Source organism: Zootoca vivipara, chromosome 10, assembly GCF_963506605.1.
Source record: "Zootoca vivipara chromosome 10, rZooViv1.1, whole genome shotgun sequence".
NCBI lineage: Eukaryota > Metazoa > Chordata > Lepidosauria > Squamata > Lacertidae > Zootoca > Zootoca vivipara.
The window spans coordinates 56,049,457-56,070,703 of NC_083285.1; the positions used below are offsets into that span (position 1 = coordinate 56,049,457).

Here is a 21,247-nt window from a genome sequence, read left to right on the forward strand (position 1 = left end):
AAATCAAAATACAGTGGTACCTCGGGTTACAAACACCTTGGGTTACAAACACTTCAGGTTACAGACTCCGCTAACCCAGAAGTAGTACCTTGGGTTAAGAACTTTGCCCCAGGATGAGAACAGAAATAGTGTGGCGGTGGGAGGCCCCATTAGCTAAAGTGGTACCTCAGGTTAAGAACGGTTTCAGGTTAAGAACAGACCTCTGGAACGAATTAAGTTTGTAACCAGAGATACCACTGTATAAATATATAATCAAAATAAAAACCAAATAACTCCCCCCCCAAAAAACCCACATTTTAAAAGAGCATAGGATGTCAATCAAATCAACCAAAGGCCTAGTTAAAAAGAAACGTTTTTGCCTGGCACCTAAAGGTGTATAATGAAGGTGCCAGGCAAACTTCCCTGGGGAGAGCATTCCGCAGACAGGGAGCCACTGCAGAAAAGGCCCGTTCTCGTGTTGCCACCCTCTGGACCTCTCGAGTAAGAGGCACACGAAGAAGGGCCTCAGAAGATGTTCTTAGGGTCCAGGTAGGTTCATATGGAAAGAGGCAGTCCTTGAGGTATTGCCGCCCTGAGCCGTTTAAGGCTTTATAGGACAAAACCAGCACTTTGAATTGGGCCCAAAAACTAACTGGTAGCCAGCGCAGTCGGACCATGATCGGTGTAATATGAACAAACCGTCTTGCTCTGGTGAGCAACCTGGCCGCTGAATTCTGCACTAGCTGAAGTTTCCAAACCATCTTCAGAGGCAGCCCTACATATAACACATTGCAGTAATCTAACCTTGAGGTTACCAGAGCATAGACAACAGTAGTTAGGCTTTCCCTGTCCAGATAGGGGCATAGCTGGGCCACTAGTCAAAGCTTATGAAAGGCACTCTGGGCCACTGAGCCCACCTGAGCCTCGAGCAGTAGCAAAAGATCCATGAGTACCTCCAAGCTATGAACCTGCTCCTTCAGAGGAAGTGTAACCCATCAAGAGCAGGCGACCTCCCACCCATCTGGTCTAGGGAACCACCCACTAACAGTGCCCCAGTCTTAAATGGATTGAGTTTCAGTTTGTTGGCTCTCATCCAGTCCATTACTGAGGCAAGACACTGGTCCAGCACTTCCACTGCCTCACCTGCAGATGCAAAGGAGAAATAGAGCTGAGTGTCATCAGCATACTGCTGACAACCTACCCCAAACCTCTGCATAACCCCACGCAGTGGCTTCATGTGATGTTAAACATGGGGGTTAGGATTGAGCCCTGTGGAACCCCACATTGAAGGTTCCACAGGGCTGAAAAGCATTTTCCAAGCAACACCCTCTGGGAACGACCACTCAGGTAGGACTGGAACCACTGCAAAGCAGTGCCATACACCCCTCCCCCAGTTTGGACAGTCGCTCCAGAAGGACCCAGGTGGCGCTGTGGGTTAAACCACAGAGTCTATGACTTGCTGATCAGAAGGTCGGCGGTTCGAATCCCTGCAACGGGGTGAGCTCCCATTGCCCGGTCCCAGCTCCTGCCCACCTAGCAGTTCGAAAGCACATCAAAGTGCAAGTAGATAAATAGGGACCGCTCCGGCGGGAAGGTAAACGGCGTTTCCGTGCGCTGCTCTGGTTCACCAGAAGCAGCTTTGTCATGCTGGCCACATGACCCGAAAGCTGTCTGCGGACAAACGCCGGCTCCCTCGGCCTATAGAGCGAGATGAGCGCCGCAACCCGACTGGACCTGATGGTCAGGGGCCCTTTTTACCAGAAGAATACCATGGCTGATGGTACTGAAAGCTGCCAAGAGGCTGAGAAGAATTAACAGAGACATGTCTCCCTTGCCAAACTCTGCCTCCCCCATCTTTTAGTGACTGGTAAGCCTCAGTAATTTACAGCCCTCTCACATGAACCCTGGAATAGAAAGTTTGAGAACTTCTGATTTAGTTTGTTGGTAGCTGGACAACAATGCAACATTTTCCATGAAAACGTCTGGAAATGGTCACTTTTGGATGCAATATACCAAGTTTGTCCAGGAAGATTCAAAAGTCAAAAAAGAAAGAACCTGGGGATGAGGGGTATAGCAGTATTTGAGTTAATCTTGAATCTGATGAAAGAAAAGCATGTGAATGAATATGGTTCATTCAGCATAATATTTTCTCTATTTTTTCAATCCTCATAGCGCCTTGTGTCCATGAATATGCCGCTAAATAGTGATGGGACTGTCATGTTTAATGCAACTTTATTTGCACTGGTCAGAACAGCACTGAGGATCAAAACAGAAGGTAAGACCCTTAAGGTGCAGTATGATTGTGTGGGAAACTATCAAGGCTGGGCCATGGACAGCAGCAGTCTGGAGTGAGTCAGGACTAAAGACGAATACAAACCAAGGTGCCATTTACTGTATATTTGGACAGACATCAAGTGACTGGGGTAAGCAGCTTAGTCACATTTTTAAGGTATGGTTTTTACACCTATATTGACTTATATTTTAATTCATAATAAAAAAATAATTAATTCTTTAGAGTTTAGGCAGGTGTGCAGTCATGTACAAAATTACCTTATCATAACACCACTCTTTTGTGGCTGGGAGAGATATATGACTTTTCTGGCCCAACTCATAGCCGCGGACATACCTTGGACCTGGTGTTCACCTCTATGGATGCTGGGGATCTGACACTACCTAAATAAAAGCGAAACTAAAGAAGTGCCATGGTCAGATCACTTCCTGGTGCAACTGGACTTCTCTGCGACCCTTCCCCTCAGGGCCGTCTTAAGCATATCGGGTACCCTGGCGCCGTGGTGCGATGATCGCTCCGGCGCCCCCCTGCCCAGTTTCTCATTGCGCCTCTCTGGCGGGCGCAGCGCACCGCTGCAGCAGGCACAGCCGCGCGGCACCCCCCTGGCGGCCCGGCGGCCTGGCACCCTGCGCCACCCAGGCTTGCCTTAGAGCCTGCTTCCCCTCTGCAGGGTGGTGGGACTGATTCGGATGGTCTGCCCCCACCACCTAATGGATCCAAATGGTTTCCAGAGAGTGGTAGGGGATGCTTTATCCCATGTTGATAGCCTTTCAGCTGATTCCCTGGTGGCCCGCTGGAATGTGGAGTTAACCAGGGCTATTGACTGTCTGGCTTCAAAGGTAGTTCAGCTCCTATTAATCCTATTAAGAAACCTTCTGGTTTTTTAACAAAAGACATTTTGAACATTTTTTTCAATTCATTATAAATCATTTCCCAGAAAAACAAATACTTTTGAGGAAACAATACATATGTGCTAAGGCATACTCCTCTCTCAAAGTTTCTGCGAAGAGAGAGGAGTATTTCTTAGCACATATGTATTGTTTACTCAAAAGTATTTTTTTATGATAAAATGGACAGGCTTGCAGCAGAGTTGGGTGGCTGTGATAATTTGTATCAAGCAACATGGAAACCTGATTTTGAAAAGATAATCCCACAGAAGATTTGGGAGTTTTTTATGAGTGCAGATCCCAAAATCTGCTCTGTGCATAACCAGAAGGGAGAACATTTGTAAGTCAGTGAGTAGGTGGTATTTAATACTACACCGTTTCAGTCAAATCTATCCCTAATCTGAAGAAAGGAGTTGGGGATTCCTTCCTAGGATGCATGCAAGTGGAGATTTCCCTGCCACAATCTCCCCCCCCCCATTCCAGCCTGTTCCGCCCCCTTTTGGTACCAAAAACAGTGTGTGTGTGTGTGTGTGTGTGTGTACGTGTGTACGTGTGTGTGCAGTCACATGTGACTTGAACTCACGCGAGTGTGGTGTTGCCTGTATCATCTTTTTTGTCCTCCCCTAACTTTAAGCCGTTTGGACTCTGTTATGGTAGAAATCAATAAAATCATAGGTACTGACCTTCCATTTGACCTGTTATTTATTCTGTTTGGATTTACAAAATGATAGGTGAAAATGTGAAAATGGTAACTCACCTTTCAATAGCAGCAGTAGAAAAAGACAACCCTGCTTTCATTGATTAGTGGTGTCTGAAGGTATCGGATATGGCTTAGTCAGTCAAACTGACTAATATGATAACAATAAGAGAAGGGAGACAGCAAAATATGTATTTATTTATAAATAGAGTTTCTTTATTCAGTACTGAAATGACACAATTCACTTTTACCATGTTGGACCTGATGGTCAGGGGCCTTTAAGGTAGATTTAAGCAACAGTGCTTGTGTTCTGTAAGCTTTGCTTTTGCAATTAATACTGCAAGCTTTGCAATATATGGTTATATATTGTTTTATAACTGCATATAATATTATGTACATCTTGTATGTTCACCAATAAAAAAATATACGTGCCCTTCTGCTTTATCCACATGCAGTCTCTCACACCATGCTATGCAGGTCATAAAAGCCAGCAAAAAGTTTTTTTCCTTCATTTTTTGTACAGGCTTGATTGTATTTGCTAGAATCAAAGATGTTTCTGAGAGACTTGTCTTAAAATTACTTCTCAGACTACTATTTCTTCTGGCAGGTAACTTGGAGCAAGCAAATGAAGAGCTGCGTGCAATAATTAAAAAGATTTGGAAGCGTACCAGCATGAAGCTGTTGGATCAGGTTGTGCCCCCAGCAGGTGGTGAGCACACCTTTTTCTGTATTTAATACTGAAGGACAAATCAATTTTTTTTCTTGCAAAGAAATATTATTTATGAAGGCGATGGCTAGACAAGTAATAGCCAAGAACTGGAAATGACAAGCTGAACCTCTGGTGCATGAGTATTAGTGAGTAGAAATCTGCATTAACAGAAAAAATGACAAAACAATTGAGAGCAGCCAAACAGATATAGACAACTTTATTGAAAAAATGTATTTTTCTTACTACTTTTAGAAACAAAAGAAGATCACTATGTAAGGCATTTAGATACACATGACAAACTGATGTGCATTTTAGGATAAGATATATGTAAAGCTACCATACTCCCTATTGGTATCAGTTATAAACTTAAATAGTACACTGATATGTATACAATCTCCCTTTCTACCTACCATTATTTGTTCCTCTTTCTATTCTGCTTACATGTTAAACATGGGGGGGGGGAATACTCTGTAACATGCTCTGGAATTACTTAGAATAGAGAAACCTAGCTTCTCTTTACAGTATATGAGAATAACTTTTTGCCTGGCTGGATATTACCACCAGTAGATAACTATGCACTGGTGAATGAGAAAGCAACAAATAAATATAATTGTTTTCAGCTTCTTCTATGCTTTTAAACATAGATGATGAGGTAACAGTTGGAAAGTTTTATGCTACATTCCTGATTCAAGAGTATTTCCGAAAATTCAAGAAACGCAAAGAACAGGGCCTTGTTGGCAAACCTTCACAGAGGAATGCTCTTTCCCTCCAGGTAAGAAACAGATATTGCCTAATATTATGATACTGATCCACCACATCCACCATTTCCATAGTCCTTCCACCAAAGATAGAAACCAACGAATCTCAAACTGTGGGAAAATTGGGGAGGTACAACATCCTATTTGATGAGTCCCAGACCTAATTTTAAATGTGTTCTGACTAAATCACCATTGAATGCCAGCTTTTTACCACCAGCTTTTTACCCCTGCAAGACATGGCTATGCCAGGTATCCTTTTGTGTACTTTTTATTGATTGTGCTCAGCTCCTGCAGAACAAGCTTCAATTTTTCACAGGCTTTTCATTTCCATGATACCTTAATACACACTCCCATTTATCTGTCTGTACTACAATAGGGAGCGGGTGGCGCTGTGGTCTAAACCACTGAGCCTCTTGGGCTTGCCGATCAGAAGGTCGGCGGTTCGAATGAGCACAACGGGGTGAGCTCCTGTTGCTTTGTCCCAGCTTCTGCCAGCCTAGCAGTTTGAAAGCATACCCGTGCAAGTAGATAAATAGGTGCTGCTGTGGTGGAAAAGTAAACAGTGTTTCTGTATGCTCTGGCACTTTTCACAGTCCTCCGTGCACCAGTAGTGATTTAGTCATGCTGGCCACATGACCCGAAAAGCAAATGCTGCTCTCTCAGCCTGAAAAGCAAGATGAGCACTGCACCCCATAGTCGCCTTTGACTGGACTTAACCATCCAGGGGTCTTTTATATTTTTTACCTTTATCTACTCCAATATTAGAATAAGCTTCTGCAGTCATGTAGTTTGCCAGTTTTTGCTTAAAAGTGAAAACTGAAACTTGTTTCTAGCAATGGAAAGGAGAGGCAAGAAGAGGCTACTTATGCCCTTCCTTGCACAACACCTTTGCAATGTAGGCCAGTTGCATCCCAAACTGTCTGGTTGCTGCTACCACACTCCCTATTAACCGCTATAAGCCCCAGGTTAGGTGAAATCTGGGAGGTCAGATAAATTGCTTCTAAAGGGACACTGTCCTGGCCCTTGCTGCCAGATGAAGAACTCGAACTTGGGTTTCTATTTCTTCCAAACTACATAATGCACAAATCTAGTATATACAGCAGGGGTGTCAAACTCAAATTCATCGGGGGCCGCATCAGCAGTTTGGTCACCCTCAAAGGGCCGGTTGTATCTGTAGGACTATGTGTCCACTCTTTATTATCATAAATTATTGTCACTGCATTCAATTATTACTGTTTTTTGTAATAATGTAAGTAATAACTAGCTCTGAAAGCAGAAACATAGTCAGAATAATGGCAAGTAGATATTCAAATGTTGTACAATTTATTGAAAAATGATTTTTGGTAACTGCACTGGGTGGTGGAGGCTCGCTAGGGTTTCATGCAGGACCTTTGCAGAGCTACTAGTACCTGGAGATGCTGGGGTCCTTCTGCATGCAGGACAGATGTTCTGCCAGTGAGCCACCACCCTTCACCAAAGGGACTGGCTGAGGTTGACTCACTGAAGCTGCTCTCCTGGTTCCAGGGTTTAAGGGCCAGAAGTATAAAGCAGCATCCTATGTTTCTGAGGAGAGGGAGGGGAGGGGAGGAAGGAAGGAAGGAAAGAAGGAAGGAAGGAAGAAAGAAAAGAGGGAGTGGGAGGGAGAGAGGAAGGAAGGAAGGAAAGAGGGGAGAGAAAGAAGAGTAGGAAATAAGGAAGAGAATAAAGAAGGAAAGAAAAAGAAAGAGGGAGAGAAGACGGAAAGGGAGAAAGAAGGAAGGAAGTAGAGGGAAAGAAGGAATAAGAATGAGGGAGAGGAAGAAAGTTGGGAAGGAAGGAAGGAAGGAAGGAAGGAAGGAAGGAAGGAAGGAAGGAAGGAAGGAAGGAAGAAAAGAGGGAGCAGGAGGGAGAGAGGAAGGAAAGAGGTGAGAGAAAGAAGAGTAGGAAAGAAGGAATAAAGAAGGAAAAAAAGAAAGAGGGAGAGAAGACAGAGATAAAGAAGGAAGGAAGGAGAGGGAAAGAAAGAATAAGAACGAGAGAGAGGAAGAAAGAAAGGGAGGGGGGGTCGCCGCCTTGATTCAGCGCCAGAAAAGAGCGCGAAGGGACCCAGGGGCAAAAAGCATTTCCCCGGCCCCAGCTGTTTGTCAGCGCTTTGTTGGCGCGGCGCTTCAGCAGCAAGGTCCCACTGCTGGGTCCCGCTGGCTGGGGCGCTCGGCGGGCCACATGACGAGGTCTGGCGGGCCGGATTTGGCCCCCGGGCCTTGTGTTTGACACCCGTGATATACAGTCATACCTTGGGTTACGTTTGCTTTGGATTACGTACTTTTGAGTTGCGAACTCTGCAAACCTGGAAGTATTTTTTCGCGCCCCCCCCCATCACGGTCTGCGCAGAAGCGGCGCACGTAGTCTGCGCATGCACAGAAGCGTTATGCGCAGAAGTGCGCTTTCATGTTTGTTCGAGTTATGTACTTTTCAGGTTACGAACCACACCCCGGAACAAATCGGGTACATAACCCAAGGTACCAATGTATGGATATGGCTAAGCATGAATTGAAACGTTGATCCAATAAATTCTACAACCCTGCCTCTTCCTTTTGAAAAGCAGGATGGGAACAAGCTTAGCATGGCAAAAGATAGGCATTTCTGCTCTGGGTAGGCAATGAGGAACTTCTGTGAGTGAGCGCCAGCATCTGCATAACCATGGCAAAAGAGCTACGGACTCAGTATCCCACTTATTCTCAGGCGCCTCCCCCAGCAGAGGATTCCACATTAACAGAATATGTTTTTGTCTTCCATTCTGTACCCTCCATTTGCACCTATTTCCCTCCCTCTCCTTTCCCCTCCCTCCTCCGTTTGTCCACCCTGCTCGCACAGACCATGTGCATGGTAACCTCCTTCAGGCTCCTCCAGGAGCGGGTCACTCACACAAAATGGTTGCTACCTGTAGTAGCATGGGGTGGGAAGGGGATACTCTAGGGGTATAATGTGGAGGAAGTGGCAGTGGAGCAAGCAAGTGGAGCAACAAGTGCACAACCGCTAGTTAAGAATAACAAAGAAAGAGGGCAAACAGATAAAACAGAATATTGAAAATAACAGGAACTTGTTGGTTCAAAGCTATCTAACCTAATTATGTGACTTACAAAAAAGGCTTCTGTTCTAATGAACAATGCAGTGTAGATGCCAGTTGCAGTGTGTTATGATGGTTGATGAGGGACAAGAGACCCTGGTGTGAAGGATCCCGATATGAGTGGCAAAAACCTATATGGGCACAGTCCATGTTTTAAGGTTTTCCTTTCCATATTGAGTTGAGTGACAGCTGGCACTTTTTCAGCCAGAGCACAGGTCACATCTGCAAACACCTTTAGGGAAGTTGGGGAAGTTGGTAGTGATCTCCTGGGAATATGGAGAAGTGCCTATCTGAGGAACTGATATTTTTTGATGTTGCTGCCAGACAGAACTTGGTGTGTGCTTTTGTACTGGTAGGTGGTTGTGCCTGGTTCATTCAAGCAAAATTTAGGGCATTTTCTCCACATGTCTTATTTACTAAGGAGAAATAACTAGGTCAAAATTTAAGTTCCATGTTGGATTTTTGATATAGATTTTTGGTATAGGACCTCAAGAGTAGCTGGTGAGAGACATGTGGCTGAGCTGGAGCTACAGCTCAAACCTACTGAGTTTCTGAGCTAGAATGGGTCAAACAATAGGCTTATTTCCTCCTAAGGTAAGGGGAAGTGACATAGCTAAGCCTGACAGGACAGCTTACTCTATGGCATTAACTCCTTCATGCATTAATTAGACTTAAGTCCATTGGTTATATGAGGCTGGTCACCCCACCACTACAACATCCCATTTCATTGAGACTCAGTAGCTCTTAGGTGCCCAGTTCCAATTAAGTGTCACTATTTTTTCTCTAACCTACTGATGTGCTGAATCATACTATTTTACAGGCTGGTTTGCGCACATTACATGACATTGGACCAGAAATTCGACGGGCAATCTCTGGAGACTTAACAGCTGAAGAAGAATTAGACAAGGCCATGAAAGAAGCTGTTTCTGCTGCCTCTGAAGATGATATTTTCAGAGTAAGTACTTTTCTAAAAACCTCCATTGGCCTATGGAATGATATTATATTCTAACATATCAAATCACAAAAATGTTAACTAATTTTGGAATTTGAAAGATGTTAACTGACCATTAAAAATAATAATCAAATAAGCATATCTGTTATATCCAACAGGAAGCAATGTCCCCTGATTCTGTCAGATCAATAATTAAAGTTGGTTGGTTACAGGGTGGATTCCCTCTTTATGTTTAACAATGTACTAGGGAGCAGCTTGTCTGCACTTCTTTCTCTCCCTAGATTTGATGTCAACCAGATGAAACCTCATTCACTTCTCTCCTTAGATGGCAGTTAACTATGGAGGCTTAAAATTTGTCTTGCTTAATGTATATAGCCTTAGGGACCCTATAAAGCCGGCATAAGTTGCCACTGCCCTGAAGAGAATGTGCCCTGATATAGTAATGCTTCAGGAGATATATCAGTGAAGGAAGTCTTCTCAGTGGCTGTTAAAAGGCACCTGGTTTGATGACTAGCTCTGCTCTTTTGGGAGGATAGCATGTCAACAGCACGAGCCATTTGGATGTTCCAGAAGTCGGCCAGGGCTTTGTGGTACATCTTGGGACAGCCTTAAAATGGGATTAAACAAATTCATGGAGAATTAAGCTATCAATAACTATTAGCCATGAAAGCTTATATTCTACCTCCACTGCCAGGGGCAGTATGCCTCTGAACACCAGCTGCTGAGAATCATAAATGGGAGAGTGGTTCCCTTCATGTCCTGCTTGAAATATTGGTGAAAATGACTCACTTCAAACAATACTGCACTCATGCATAAAATAAACACATTAGAAGTGTCTATTTGAACCACTCATTAAGAATATGTTTTTGATTTTGCTCACAGAGAGCAGGTGGCTTGTTTGGAAATCATGTCGGCTACTACCAAAGTGATGGCAGAAGTTCATTCCCTCAGACATTCACCACTCAGCGCCCCTTGCACATCAATAAATCTAGCAGCAATCAGGGAGACACTGAATCCCCATCCCATGAGAAGCTTGTGGATTCCACTTTCACTCCAAGCAGCTACTCATCATCTGGCTCCAATGCTAACATCAACAATGCCAACAACACTGCTTTGAGTCGCTTCCCCAGCCCACCAAGCTACCCCAGCACTGTCAGTACTGTGGAAGGCCACGGCACCCCTCTATCACCCACTGCACGGATCCCAGAAGTTCCTTGGAAGCTTGGCTGCAGAAGGTAAAGAGTAAACTGTAGCAGCAGTTCTATTATTTTCTATAAATATAGGGATATATATTTTTTTGCATTCTTCCCTCTTCCTTTGCTCTTTGCACATTTGTAGGCCATCCATATATGTGAAGAGCCACACAGGAATTAGTTATGAGAAGTGTCTCAGCCTAATATATAATCCAGGGAATGAAATAATAACCATAGGGAACAACACTTGAGAGTGTTTGTGTTTCTCAAATACAGATGAAATGAACATTATTGTCTAGCAGAAGGAAGAGACTTTTTCAGGTGGTTCGCAATTTAGCGTAACCACCTGCTCCATCAGGGCCCAGTATGGGCCACATGATCTCCTGCAATGATTTTGCAAAGTTTTTTGCAGATAAAGTCGTTCAGATTCAGGAAAAGGTAGACCCCACCGTGGGAGCAGGGGAGTGCTAGAGTCCTGTCTAGTCAAGTTGCATGGGATCAATTTCAATCTGTTACTTCTGAGGATGTGGACAGGCTGCTTGGATGAGTGAAACCAACCACCTGTCTCCTTGATCCTTGCCCATCCTGGCTTATAAAAGCTAGCCGGGAAGGGCTGGGCGATGGGCTTCGCGGGGTGGTGAATGCTTCTCTCTGTGAAGGAGCCTTCCCACACCTGCTGAAAGAGGCGGATATTAAACCGCTTCTTTAAAAACCATCTTTAGATGCGGCCAATATGGCCAACTATAGCCCAGTCTCAAATCTTCCATTCTTGGGCAAGGTGATTGAGCGAGTGGTTGCTGAACAACTCCAGGCACACCTGGAAGAAGCGGACCATTTGGATCCCTTCCAGTCGGGATTCAGGCCTAATCATGGGACTAAAACTGCCTTGATCACACTGGTTGATGATCTCCGGCGAGCTAGGGACAAAGGTGAGAGCTGTTTCCTAGTTCTGCTGGATCTCTCAGCGGCTTTTGACACCATCGACCATAACATCCTTCTGGACCGTCTAGAGGGGTTGGGAGCTGGGGGCACTGTCATACAGTGGTTCCGCTCCTTCCTCCTGGGCCGTGTTCAGAAAGTGGTGGTGGGGGATGAATGCTCAGACCCTTGGGCTCTCACTTGTGGAGTGCCTCAGGGTTCTGTCCTCTCCCCCATGCTTTTTAACTGATACCCAGTTTTACCTCTCTTTCAAATCAGAGCCAGTGAAGGTCCTGTGTGAGTGTCTGGAGGCGGTTGGAGGTTGGATGGTGGCTAACAGATTGAGGTTGAATCCTGACAAGACAGAAGTACTGTTTGTGGGGGACAGGAGCTGGGCAGGTGTGGAGGACTCCCTGGTCCTGAATGGGGTAACTGTGCCCCTGAAGGACCAGGTGCACAGCCTGGGAGTCATTTTGGACTCACAGCTGTCCATGGAGGCGCAGGTCAATTCTGTGTCCAGGGCAGCTGTTTATCAGCTCCATCTGGTACGCAGGCTGAGGCCCGCGGACTGTCTCGCCAGAGTGGTGCATGCTCTAGTTATCTCTCACTTGGACTACTGCAATGCACTCTATGTGGGGCTACCTTTGAAGGTGACCTGGAAACTACAAATTATCCAGAATGCGGCAGCTAGTCTGGTGACTGGGAGTGGCCGCCGAGACCACATAACTGAAGGAGCGTCTTGAAAGAACTACATTGGCTCCCAGTTCGTTTCCGAGCACAATTCAAAGTGTTGGTGCTGACCTTTGAAGCCCTAAACGACCTAGGTCCAGTATACCTGAAGGAGCATCTCCACCCCCATCATTCTGCCCGGACACTGAGGTCCAGCGCCAAGGGCCTTTTGGCGGTTCCCTCGCTGCGAGAATTCAAGTTACAGGGAACCAGGCAGAGGGCCTTCTCGGTAGTGGCACCCGCCCTGTGGAACGCCCTCCCACCAGATGTCAAAAAGAAAAATAACTACCAGACTTTTAGAGGACATCTGAAGGCAGCCCTGTTTAGGGAAGCTTTTAATGTTTAATAGATTATTGTATTTTAATATTCGGTTGGAAGCCGCCCAGAGTGGCTAGGGAAACCCAGCCAGAGGGGCAGGGTATAAATAATAAATTGTTGTTGTTGTTGTTGTTGTTGTTGTTGTAGAAAAATATTAGTACAACACCTAAGCGTCTACTATAAAGATGATTTGATACCTCTGCTTAGAATTGATGGAAAGTGAGCTTGAAAGTGTTGCTAACATAGCAGAGCAGTCAAGTTTCTTTTGCAAGACAAGTGCTTTTGCAAGAACTAGTATTGTTCTATTTTTCTATGTTTTCCTGCAAATCCAAAAGAAATCCAAATCTATTTTATTTATTTTTCCTTTCCATCTATATTCCTGATCTGATCTTCTTTTCCTTCCTATACTTCCCTGAAGAACTAGGACACATTACTATGAAACACTGGGGCGGTAGGTCTTTCTCTTCGTGCTCTTAACATACTTGGGATATGTTACTTTATAGACTGATATTAAATATAAACTATTTATTTTCAGTACTGGCAAACCTAGTGAGAGAGCAAGAGATCACATCACTGAACAACTAATTGATTAATTTGTTGTAATGTAGGGCATATACTTACAATAAATTAATTTGGATGTATTATGCAGAGCACTTATAAGTTATTTTGCAACAAATTCTGAGTGCTCAGGCCAAACTACAAACTATGTGGGAGAGCCCTGACTGATCTTTCAACTTTCTTTGAAAAATTACTGAAATGTGATTGTATGTTCAAGCGCAATGAATCTGCTGCCTGGTGTCTTGTGAACATGAAAGAATATAGGACTACGTTCTTGGATCAAAACAGGCCACAACTTTATTGATTACAGATCTAAGTGGACTTTGGCCTGGGCATTGGGTGATTATCAGTTCAATCAGTCCACCTGGTGGCAGCCAGCAGAATGCTGTGCTGGATTAGGATGTGCCCCCTTTTTAACCCTGGGAAGCAAACCCAAGTGGAGACTGCAGGCAGTCTCCAGTTGCCTCTGCCGCTCAAGTGATGCTTCCCAAAGCCTGTCTGTGATTCGCCAATTTCACAGGCAGGCAAATTCAAATTAAATTCCTTTTAAAAAATACGGAATAGTAGTTGTGGATATCTCATCAATTCAGAATGGCACCAGAGCTGGAATAAATGTTTGACCTTTCACCTGTGTTGTTTTCTAGAATAAAATTATACACACCCAGAGAGAGAGAGAGCTGTAATTTGCCTTGTGGAGACAAATAGTGACCTATACTTTACACCACACAAGGCAAATAGTAGTAGGTCTGAGGGGGCATTCAAAACAGTGTAGGAATATTATAGGAATATTACTAATCCTTCCTGCCCCACTACTGCTCTGAACAAATTTGTGGTCTCCTGTGACTTCATTTAAAGTCTCTTTGTTCTTTTAAAACTGGGAGATCTATCATGAATCTCCAGCATACCATATAATTTGGTCCCCCAAAGTCTGTTTTTTCAGCTCTTTCAATGCATTGTTAAGTATGAAATGATTAGTCTACTAGTCTGATTTAGTGGTGATGAGTTCAGAACAATGCTGTTATTTCACATTAACATAGAAAGATTTTATTTTTCCACTAAATACTGATAACTGATAAATGTAAAGTAACAGTAATAGGAAACTACTTAAGTAATCAATATAGGTTGTGGACACCAATCACAGTTTACCTTTGCTGTATAGGCAAGTTATTCAGCAGTTATATCTCAGTATGCTGTGTTCTCCGAAAATAAGCCATACCCCGAAAATAAGCCATACCCCAAAAATAAGCCATACCCCCAAAAATAAGCCATACCCAAAAAATAAGCCATACCCCAAAAATAAGCCATACCCCAAAAATAAGTCATAGTGATAGGCAGTTTAACCATACTTAATTTAAAAAAAAATAAGACATCCCCTGAAAATAAGCCACCGTGGTTTTTTTGAGGAAAAATAAATATAAGACGGTGTCTTATTTTTGGAGAAACACGGTAGCATCAACAGGGGAAAGTGTCATATGTTCATACATAAGCCCTGAATAAGCTACAGAAACATTTGCTTGATCAATCAGTTTGTATCTCAGGTCTGTTTCTCCAAGCTTCTACAGATAGAAATAGTGAAGGCAATGTAGAAACACATATTCCTTTTGCATTCTTTTGTAACACATCCATTCAAAGAAATCACACAAAACATAAATTATGAGAAAAGTGTGATGCAGTCCTTGCGTATAGCCCTTAACTGTGTCAGAACTAACATGGAAATTTTGAGATGAGTGAGGGTGGGGACAAAAAGCATGTTCTTTAGGCTTCATGTTCTTGATGCATAGAACTTTTGCGTCACTTCCCAAAAGCACACTAAAGTGATAACTTTTTTTAACCGTAACTTGGGAACTTAGGAAGTTGTATATAAATAAATATATTTATATACCACAAATATACAAATAAATAAACTCCAAGATACAACACTGCAATCTTAATTCTCTTATATTCATTAGATCCTGTTCCAGAGACAGTCAGGTGGCTATTGTTTGTGAGGAGGAGACTTGTCAAGAAGAAGAGAAATATGATGAGCAACTGAATGAAGAAATTGAGTACTGTGGTGAACCAAAGCTGGTACCAACTGAAATGTGAGTATTTTGCTATTGCAGCCAAGTAGGGGTTTTGGGGGGTTTTTGGGGGGTGGGGCATCCTGCAACTCCAAACTCATAAAGCAAAAATCCCTGAGTTCCCATTTATTTCAAGTAAGGGAGTGAGGCTAAGAGTATACTTACACTGCCATTTTTCTCCATCCAACCATAGCACAGTTTGACCCTAGACTCTGATCCTAGCTTCCAATCCTAATAGCACAAATCATCCTACGTGTTGCAGGATGGGACAATATATTTCCAAACTGTACCAACTCATACCTCAAATGGGAGCCATGTTCTCATTTGAAGCTAACTTGTCCTTTTCCATTACAGGCTCTCATGTAAAGATGATGAACACAGACAGTTAACTCCACCTGAAAACAGCATTAGATACTCTCCAAAGAGTGGGTTCCTGCATTCCTCATCACTAAGTAATAATTCCAGCTTCATATGACAAACATGAAATGATATCTCTTCAGATTTTCTAACCACAAGCATTTTTACTACATGGGTGTGTTGGGAGTACTGTACTAGGGTTCAGCCAATTTGAAAAACATTGGCACACACAAAAAATATTCTGTGGGAATTGTTAGGCTGCCTGTTTTAAATTTTTCAAACCAGAATAGTTCTAATTCTCTCAAATAGCAAATGGGGTTGTAAACCTTTCTCAACTGTACTACTTATACAACAGGTATATAACAGGTATATAATGACAGAATATTTCACTACCCCCAAAAATACCCTTTAAAAATTCTGACATATGTAAAACTAGGCACGTTAGGGAGAAAGATAGATTGCAACCCTTCTATCAGACAGCATGTTTTCTTTCTTCAGTGATTCCCCACCCAAACATTATGTCAGCCTCCACCTGCATTTTGATGTGGTACAGTCCAGACACAGGTTTGCCATCTCAATGTGATGCAGGCCAAAAATAACATCTGATATAAAAGAGATGTGATTGGTCTCCAACCTGTATCTGAATGTGGCAGCAGGAAGGAACCAAATGAAAATGCTTAACCTTTTCTGTATTTGCTGATTTTTCTCCTGCAAATCCATCCCCTTTTTCTTCCCAGTCAGGCTTATTTCCAGTCTCGGATTCTAACTGGGGTAAAAGTGTGCTAAAAACAAAAAGAGTTGCAAGAGATGTGCAGGAAAATATTGAGCATCTGCTTCTACCTGCCTGTTCTCCTCTGCAAATGCCCTTTATTAGTGATACAAGGCAAATATACAATTAAGAACCTATGTTCGCAGCATAAAATGTTACATGAAGTTCCACCCCTAATTGTGTTATGAAAGCAGCTTAAAATATCATCATACTTCTGTGCAACTGGCTTTGCAGGTCGAAGAGCATCCTTTAATCTGGAGTGTCTTAAGAGACAGAAAAATCAGGCTACGGAAGTCCCACAGAAGACAGTAGTGCCCTTGCATGTGGTACATCATCAGGTAAGCCTTCATCAGTGAACATCTAACTATGGGATCATACTCTCACTAGGGATGCTTCTGAACTCAGCTGTTTTTGGATTGGGGAGGGACAGCAATGACCAGAAATGCTGATTTATCAATTACTTCTTATATGCCACCTGTACCTTCCTGAAAAACGAGAGTTTAGCAATTACTGTTGCCTTGGTGATCTTTCAGTTCAATTGTTGCATTATACCAGGCATCCCCAAACTGCGGCCCTCCAGATGTTTTGGCCTACAACTCCCATGATCCCTAGCTAACAGGACCAGTGGTCAGGGATGATGGGAATTGTAGTCCAAAACATCTGGAGGGCCGAAGTTTGGGGATGCCTGCATTATACTGTACTGTATATAATGCTGCAGCTGAAGTTGATTTGGAAGTTGCAGCCTGTGCAGCCTATTTTTGGCCAGTTGCAACTAGCTTCCAATTCACTGCTGGACCTAATTCAAGATACTAGTCATTATCTTTGATGCCTTAACAATAAGCTGCTATTATGGTTGCAAGAACACCTCCACCCATATGAACTTCTGCACCAGCTAAGGCCTTCTTGAGAGGCCTTATGGTGTTATATATACATATACATATACATATACACACACAGACACACACACACACACACACACACACACACAATTTTATTCTTATATCCTTATTAGATTGGGTCAGATGAAATGATAATGAGTTTTCTTCTTCTTTGGCGATCACTTGTAGCTGAGTAAGATTGTCTTCCATGAACACAGTCTTAATGCTGAGTCTGTAAGTGACTGTGGAGGCCAATTCTGGATCCACACTTCCTTCTACAGTGGGGACATAAGTTTCCAGACGGAAGTTGATCATGGTGAGGGTTGGCCAGATGTGCCTTCCTCTTAGGACGTTTCTCCCTTTTGTCCTGAGTTCAAATGTCTTCAACGTCTGTGACACCTTTGGTAAGGGCTGTTCTCCAATTGGAGCGCTCGCAGGCCAGTGTTTCCCAATTGTCAGTGTTTATACTGCATTTTTTAAGGATTGCCTTGAGAGAGTCTTTCAACCTCTTTTGTTGACCACCAGCATTACGCTTTCCATTTTTAAGTTGGGAATCAAACCTATCCATTCTGAAGGAAATCAGCCCTGAGTGCTCACTGGAAGGACAGATCCTGAAGCTGAGGCTCCAATACTTTGGCCACCTCATGAGAAGAGAAGACTCCCTGGAAAAGACCCTGATGTTGGGAAAGATTGAGGGCACTAGGAGAAGGGGACGACAGAGGATGAGATGGTTGGACAGTGTTCTCGAAGCTACGAACATGAGTTTGACCAAACTGCGGGAGGCAGTTGAAGACAGGAGTGCCTGGCATGCTATGGTCCATGGGGTCACGAAGAGTCGGACACGACTAAATGACTAAACAACAACACAGTAGTACCTCTGGTTAAGAACTTAATTCATTCCGGAGGTCCGTTCTTAACCTGAAACTGTTCTTAACCTGAAGCACCACTTTAGCTAATGGGGCCTACTGCTGCTGCCGCACCGCCAGAACATGATTTCTGTTCTCAACCTGAAGCAAAGTTCTTAACCCGAGGTACTATTTCTGGGTTAGCAGAGTCTGTAACCTGAAGCATTTGTAACCCGAGGTACCACTTTAGTTGCTTTTGAAGATGATAATCAGGCATCCGAACAACATGACCAGTCCAACGAAATGAATACCCCAGGATCAATTAGTGAGCTTCATAGTTGTGATGATTTGGACCTAGACCTTCTCAGCCCTGTCCAACACTCTAACCCAGGGATAGCCAACATGTCTGCCCATAGCAAAGTTTTTCCAATAGTTGCACTATTTTTACAGTTCACTGTCCCATGAATTCCACCTGAATCCATCTCTCCTTGTGTTTCAGAAGTAAGTTATTTTATTTCATTATGCATTTGGCCTTGGTTTAGAGAAGTGAACTTGAAGCTATGCTGAAGCTGCTCTTTAAAATGAAACTTTTAAAAAGTATACTGTGTCTCTATTTATTGTGTTGTTTTAAACTTTTCAGAAAGACAGACTACAAAATTTAACTATGATAATCCATATCACTTGATACCTGTTTTATCTTTGTTTTTATGATATTATTTTACTGGTTTTATGTTGATTTGTATTGTTTCCACACCGCTTAGAAAATTTTAAAATATGAAGTTGTTATAAATACTTTAAATAAATAAAATAATGCCTCAAGGAAAATATCTTCAAGCAAACACAGTTTACAGGAAACTTTGGTGATCCTCGTGTTCAAGTATAATTGAAACTGACATTGTTTATTCCTTGTGGGACAAATTCTGTTGCTCTAATTCTTCTAGAAAGCACTGTATTTATGCAAGCTGACCAAGCAACTTCATTAAGCATTCTGGAGTAAGTCTCACTAAAGTAAGATATTTCAGTAAGCCTTGGAGAATGACAGTACACTTGTTGCAAGACATGGGTGGCTTTCACATAGCAGAAGGCTCAAAGGGAAGTGATATATAAGGATTTACATGTCCATGATAACCTAGGAAAGTGGCCAAGCTGCCAGAAATATATTCTAGAGAGAAGGCAAACCAAAGGATAAAGGGAGATTTATTTCAAAATCAACAATTTGAATGGACAGATGGGTTCTAAACAACATGAAATCCGATTTGTAGTTCCATTTCAGTCATGAATATTTTTTTATTCCTTTTAGTATTTGTTGTACTGATGTCATTCTCTGTTGCTGGTTTTTTTCTGTGTTACATTTTAGTTTCCTATTGTGTTTTATGTTTTAAAATTTTACTTGTAAACCACCCAGAGGACTTTTGTCATTAGGTGTCCTATAAATATCACAAATAAAAATATTTGGTAAAGTATTTGGAAGCTCTGGCTTCAGGAAAGAGTAGTAGTTTGTTAAATTTGGAATGAAAGCATTTTAAAGACAATGTGTGCCCAACATTCATTTCTTAGAGTTAAAAAAGAAATCACCTATCACCCCAAAGTATAATCAATGCTGGTGAGATCAGGACAACTAATAGAGAATTATGAGTGAGTTTACACATGCTGGCAGCCTCATCATGCATGTTGCCTCAGGAGCAAGTAGGATCACCATAGGCCTTCATTCCTAGCTAGTGTTTGCATAGCAATGCTGCATATGAACCATGTGAGTAGTGAGGCTGCTATTATGGTCATTCCACCACAGAAATTATGATGGCCATTAATGCATCATGTGTGTGGAAGTCTTGGTTCACACAAACAGGGCCAGTAAGCCAGCACAGCCACAGCCCATCATCACATGTTAATTGGCCATAAGATGTGGAAAACATGATCCCTTTGCTGGACCTGTTCTTATACTAAATAACATAATATGTTTCCAGGCTTTTTATCAAACAAATTAAAATAATTATATTGCCATTAAATTAAGGCATATCCATTTATTTATGACACATACACAAACATGCACGTGGTCAGAGCTGTGTCTGAGACCTTCAAGTCAGCTTCAAACTGCAATTTCCAGCAACTATTATTCAGAAGCATACTGCCTCTGAAATTAAATGCAATATAGCAATCATGACTAGTAGTCATTGATATCCTTTTCCATGAATTTGCCTCACCCTTTTAGAGCCATCCAAGTTTGCAGCCATCACAACATCTTTGGAACTGAATTCAATAATTTAACTAGTCGTACCTTGGAAGTCGAACGGAATCCGTTCCAGAAGTCCTTTCGACTTCCAAAACATTTGGAAACCAAAGTGCAGCTTCTGATTGGCTTCAGGAAGCTCCTGCAGCCAATCGTAAGCCATGTCGGACGTTTGGCTTCCAAAAATAGTTCACAAACCGAAACAGTCTCTTCCGGGTTTGTGGCGTTCAGGAGTCAAAACGTTCAAGAACTAAGCTGTTCAAAAACCAAGGTACAACTGTATATGCAGAGTAAAGAAGTATTTTCTTCTGTCTCTCTTGAATCTCCCTACATTCAGCTTCATTGGATGACCCCAGGTTACAGTATTATGAGAAAGGGAGAAGGGTGTTTCTCCCTGTCTATTTCCAGCATATGCATAATTTCATACAACTCTACCATATACCCTTTTATTCACCTTAAGAAACCTTTTTTTTTAAGTCAGCTTATACAGTTTCTTTTCTCGTATTATGATTCAATTTGCAACCATCATCATGTACAATGTTCTCCTTTCTCTCTCTCTCCAGGCACTAGCAGTTGCAGGCCTGAGTCCTCTTCTTCAAAGAAGCCATTCACCCGTAAGATCCTCTCGGTCATGTGCCACACCCCCTGCCACACCCTGTACACGAGATTGGTTACAGCAGCCAATTAAAACCTTGCGACTTGAAGGAGAGGAGTCCAATGAGAAACTCAATAATAGCTTCCCATCAATACATTGCAGCTCCTTGTATTCTGATAGCCCCAGCTCTAGCAGCACTCGAAAAGCCAGGCCAGTCTCCCTCACAGTTCCCAGTCAGACCAGAGAGTGTGGCAGACAATTTCACGGCAGCGCTAACAGCCTTGTTGAAGCGGTAAGTTGATGTGGTACTGTATTAGTAACTGATGTAACAATCATGACACTTATGGAGATCAGGCCCCAAAGTTTCATGTATTATATGCAATACATTATATTTCATGGACACAAATATAGGAGGTTAAGCT

General features: G+C 42.8%; 1 protein-coding gene and 1 long non-coding RNA gene across 17 annotated transcripts in view; one reads left to right on the forward strand and one right to left on the reverse strand.

Annotated features, from left to right (window-relative positions):
* The window catches only part of CACNA1C (calcium voltage-gated channel subunit alpha1 C), a 550,248-nt gene that overhangs the window by 522,063 nt on the left and 6,938 nt on the right, over nt 1–21,247 (forward strand). For 10 of the 16 annotated variants that reach the window (XM_060279995.1, XM_035127322.2, XM_035127323.2 and 7 more), the window contains 10 exons: nt 2,152–2,254; nt 4,461–4,562; nt 5,207–5,334; nt 9,247–9,381; nt 10,261–10,613; nt 12,955–12,987; nt 15,044–15,175; nt 15,509–15,606; nt 16,515–16,618; nt 20,794–21,117. In XM_060279995.1, coding sequence (XP_060135978.1) covers nt 2,152–2,254; nt 4,461–4,562; nt 5,207–5,334; nt 9,247–9,381; nt 10,261–10,613; nt 12,955–12,987; nt 15,044–15,175; nt 15,509–15,606; nt 16,515–16,618; nt 20,794–21,117 — 1,512 coding nt within the window. The remainder of the gene's footprint in view (nt 1–2,151; nt 2,255–4,460; nt 4,563–5,206; nt 5,335–9,246; nt 9,382–10,260; nt 10,614–12,954; nt 12,988–15,043; nt 15,176–15,508; nt 15,607–16,514; nt 16,619–20,793; nt 21,118–21,247) is intronic. The other 6 variants (XM_035127327.2, XM_035127329.2, XM_035127337.2 and 3 more) reach the window with 1 other exon arrangement.
* Nucleotides 1–21,247, reverse strand: part of LOC118090939 (uncharacterized) — a 123,505-nt gene that overhangs the window by 82,717 nt on the left and 19,541 nt on the right. The window lies entirely within an intron of this gene.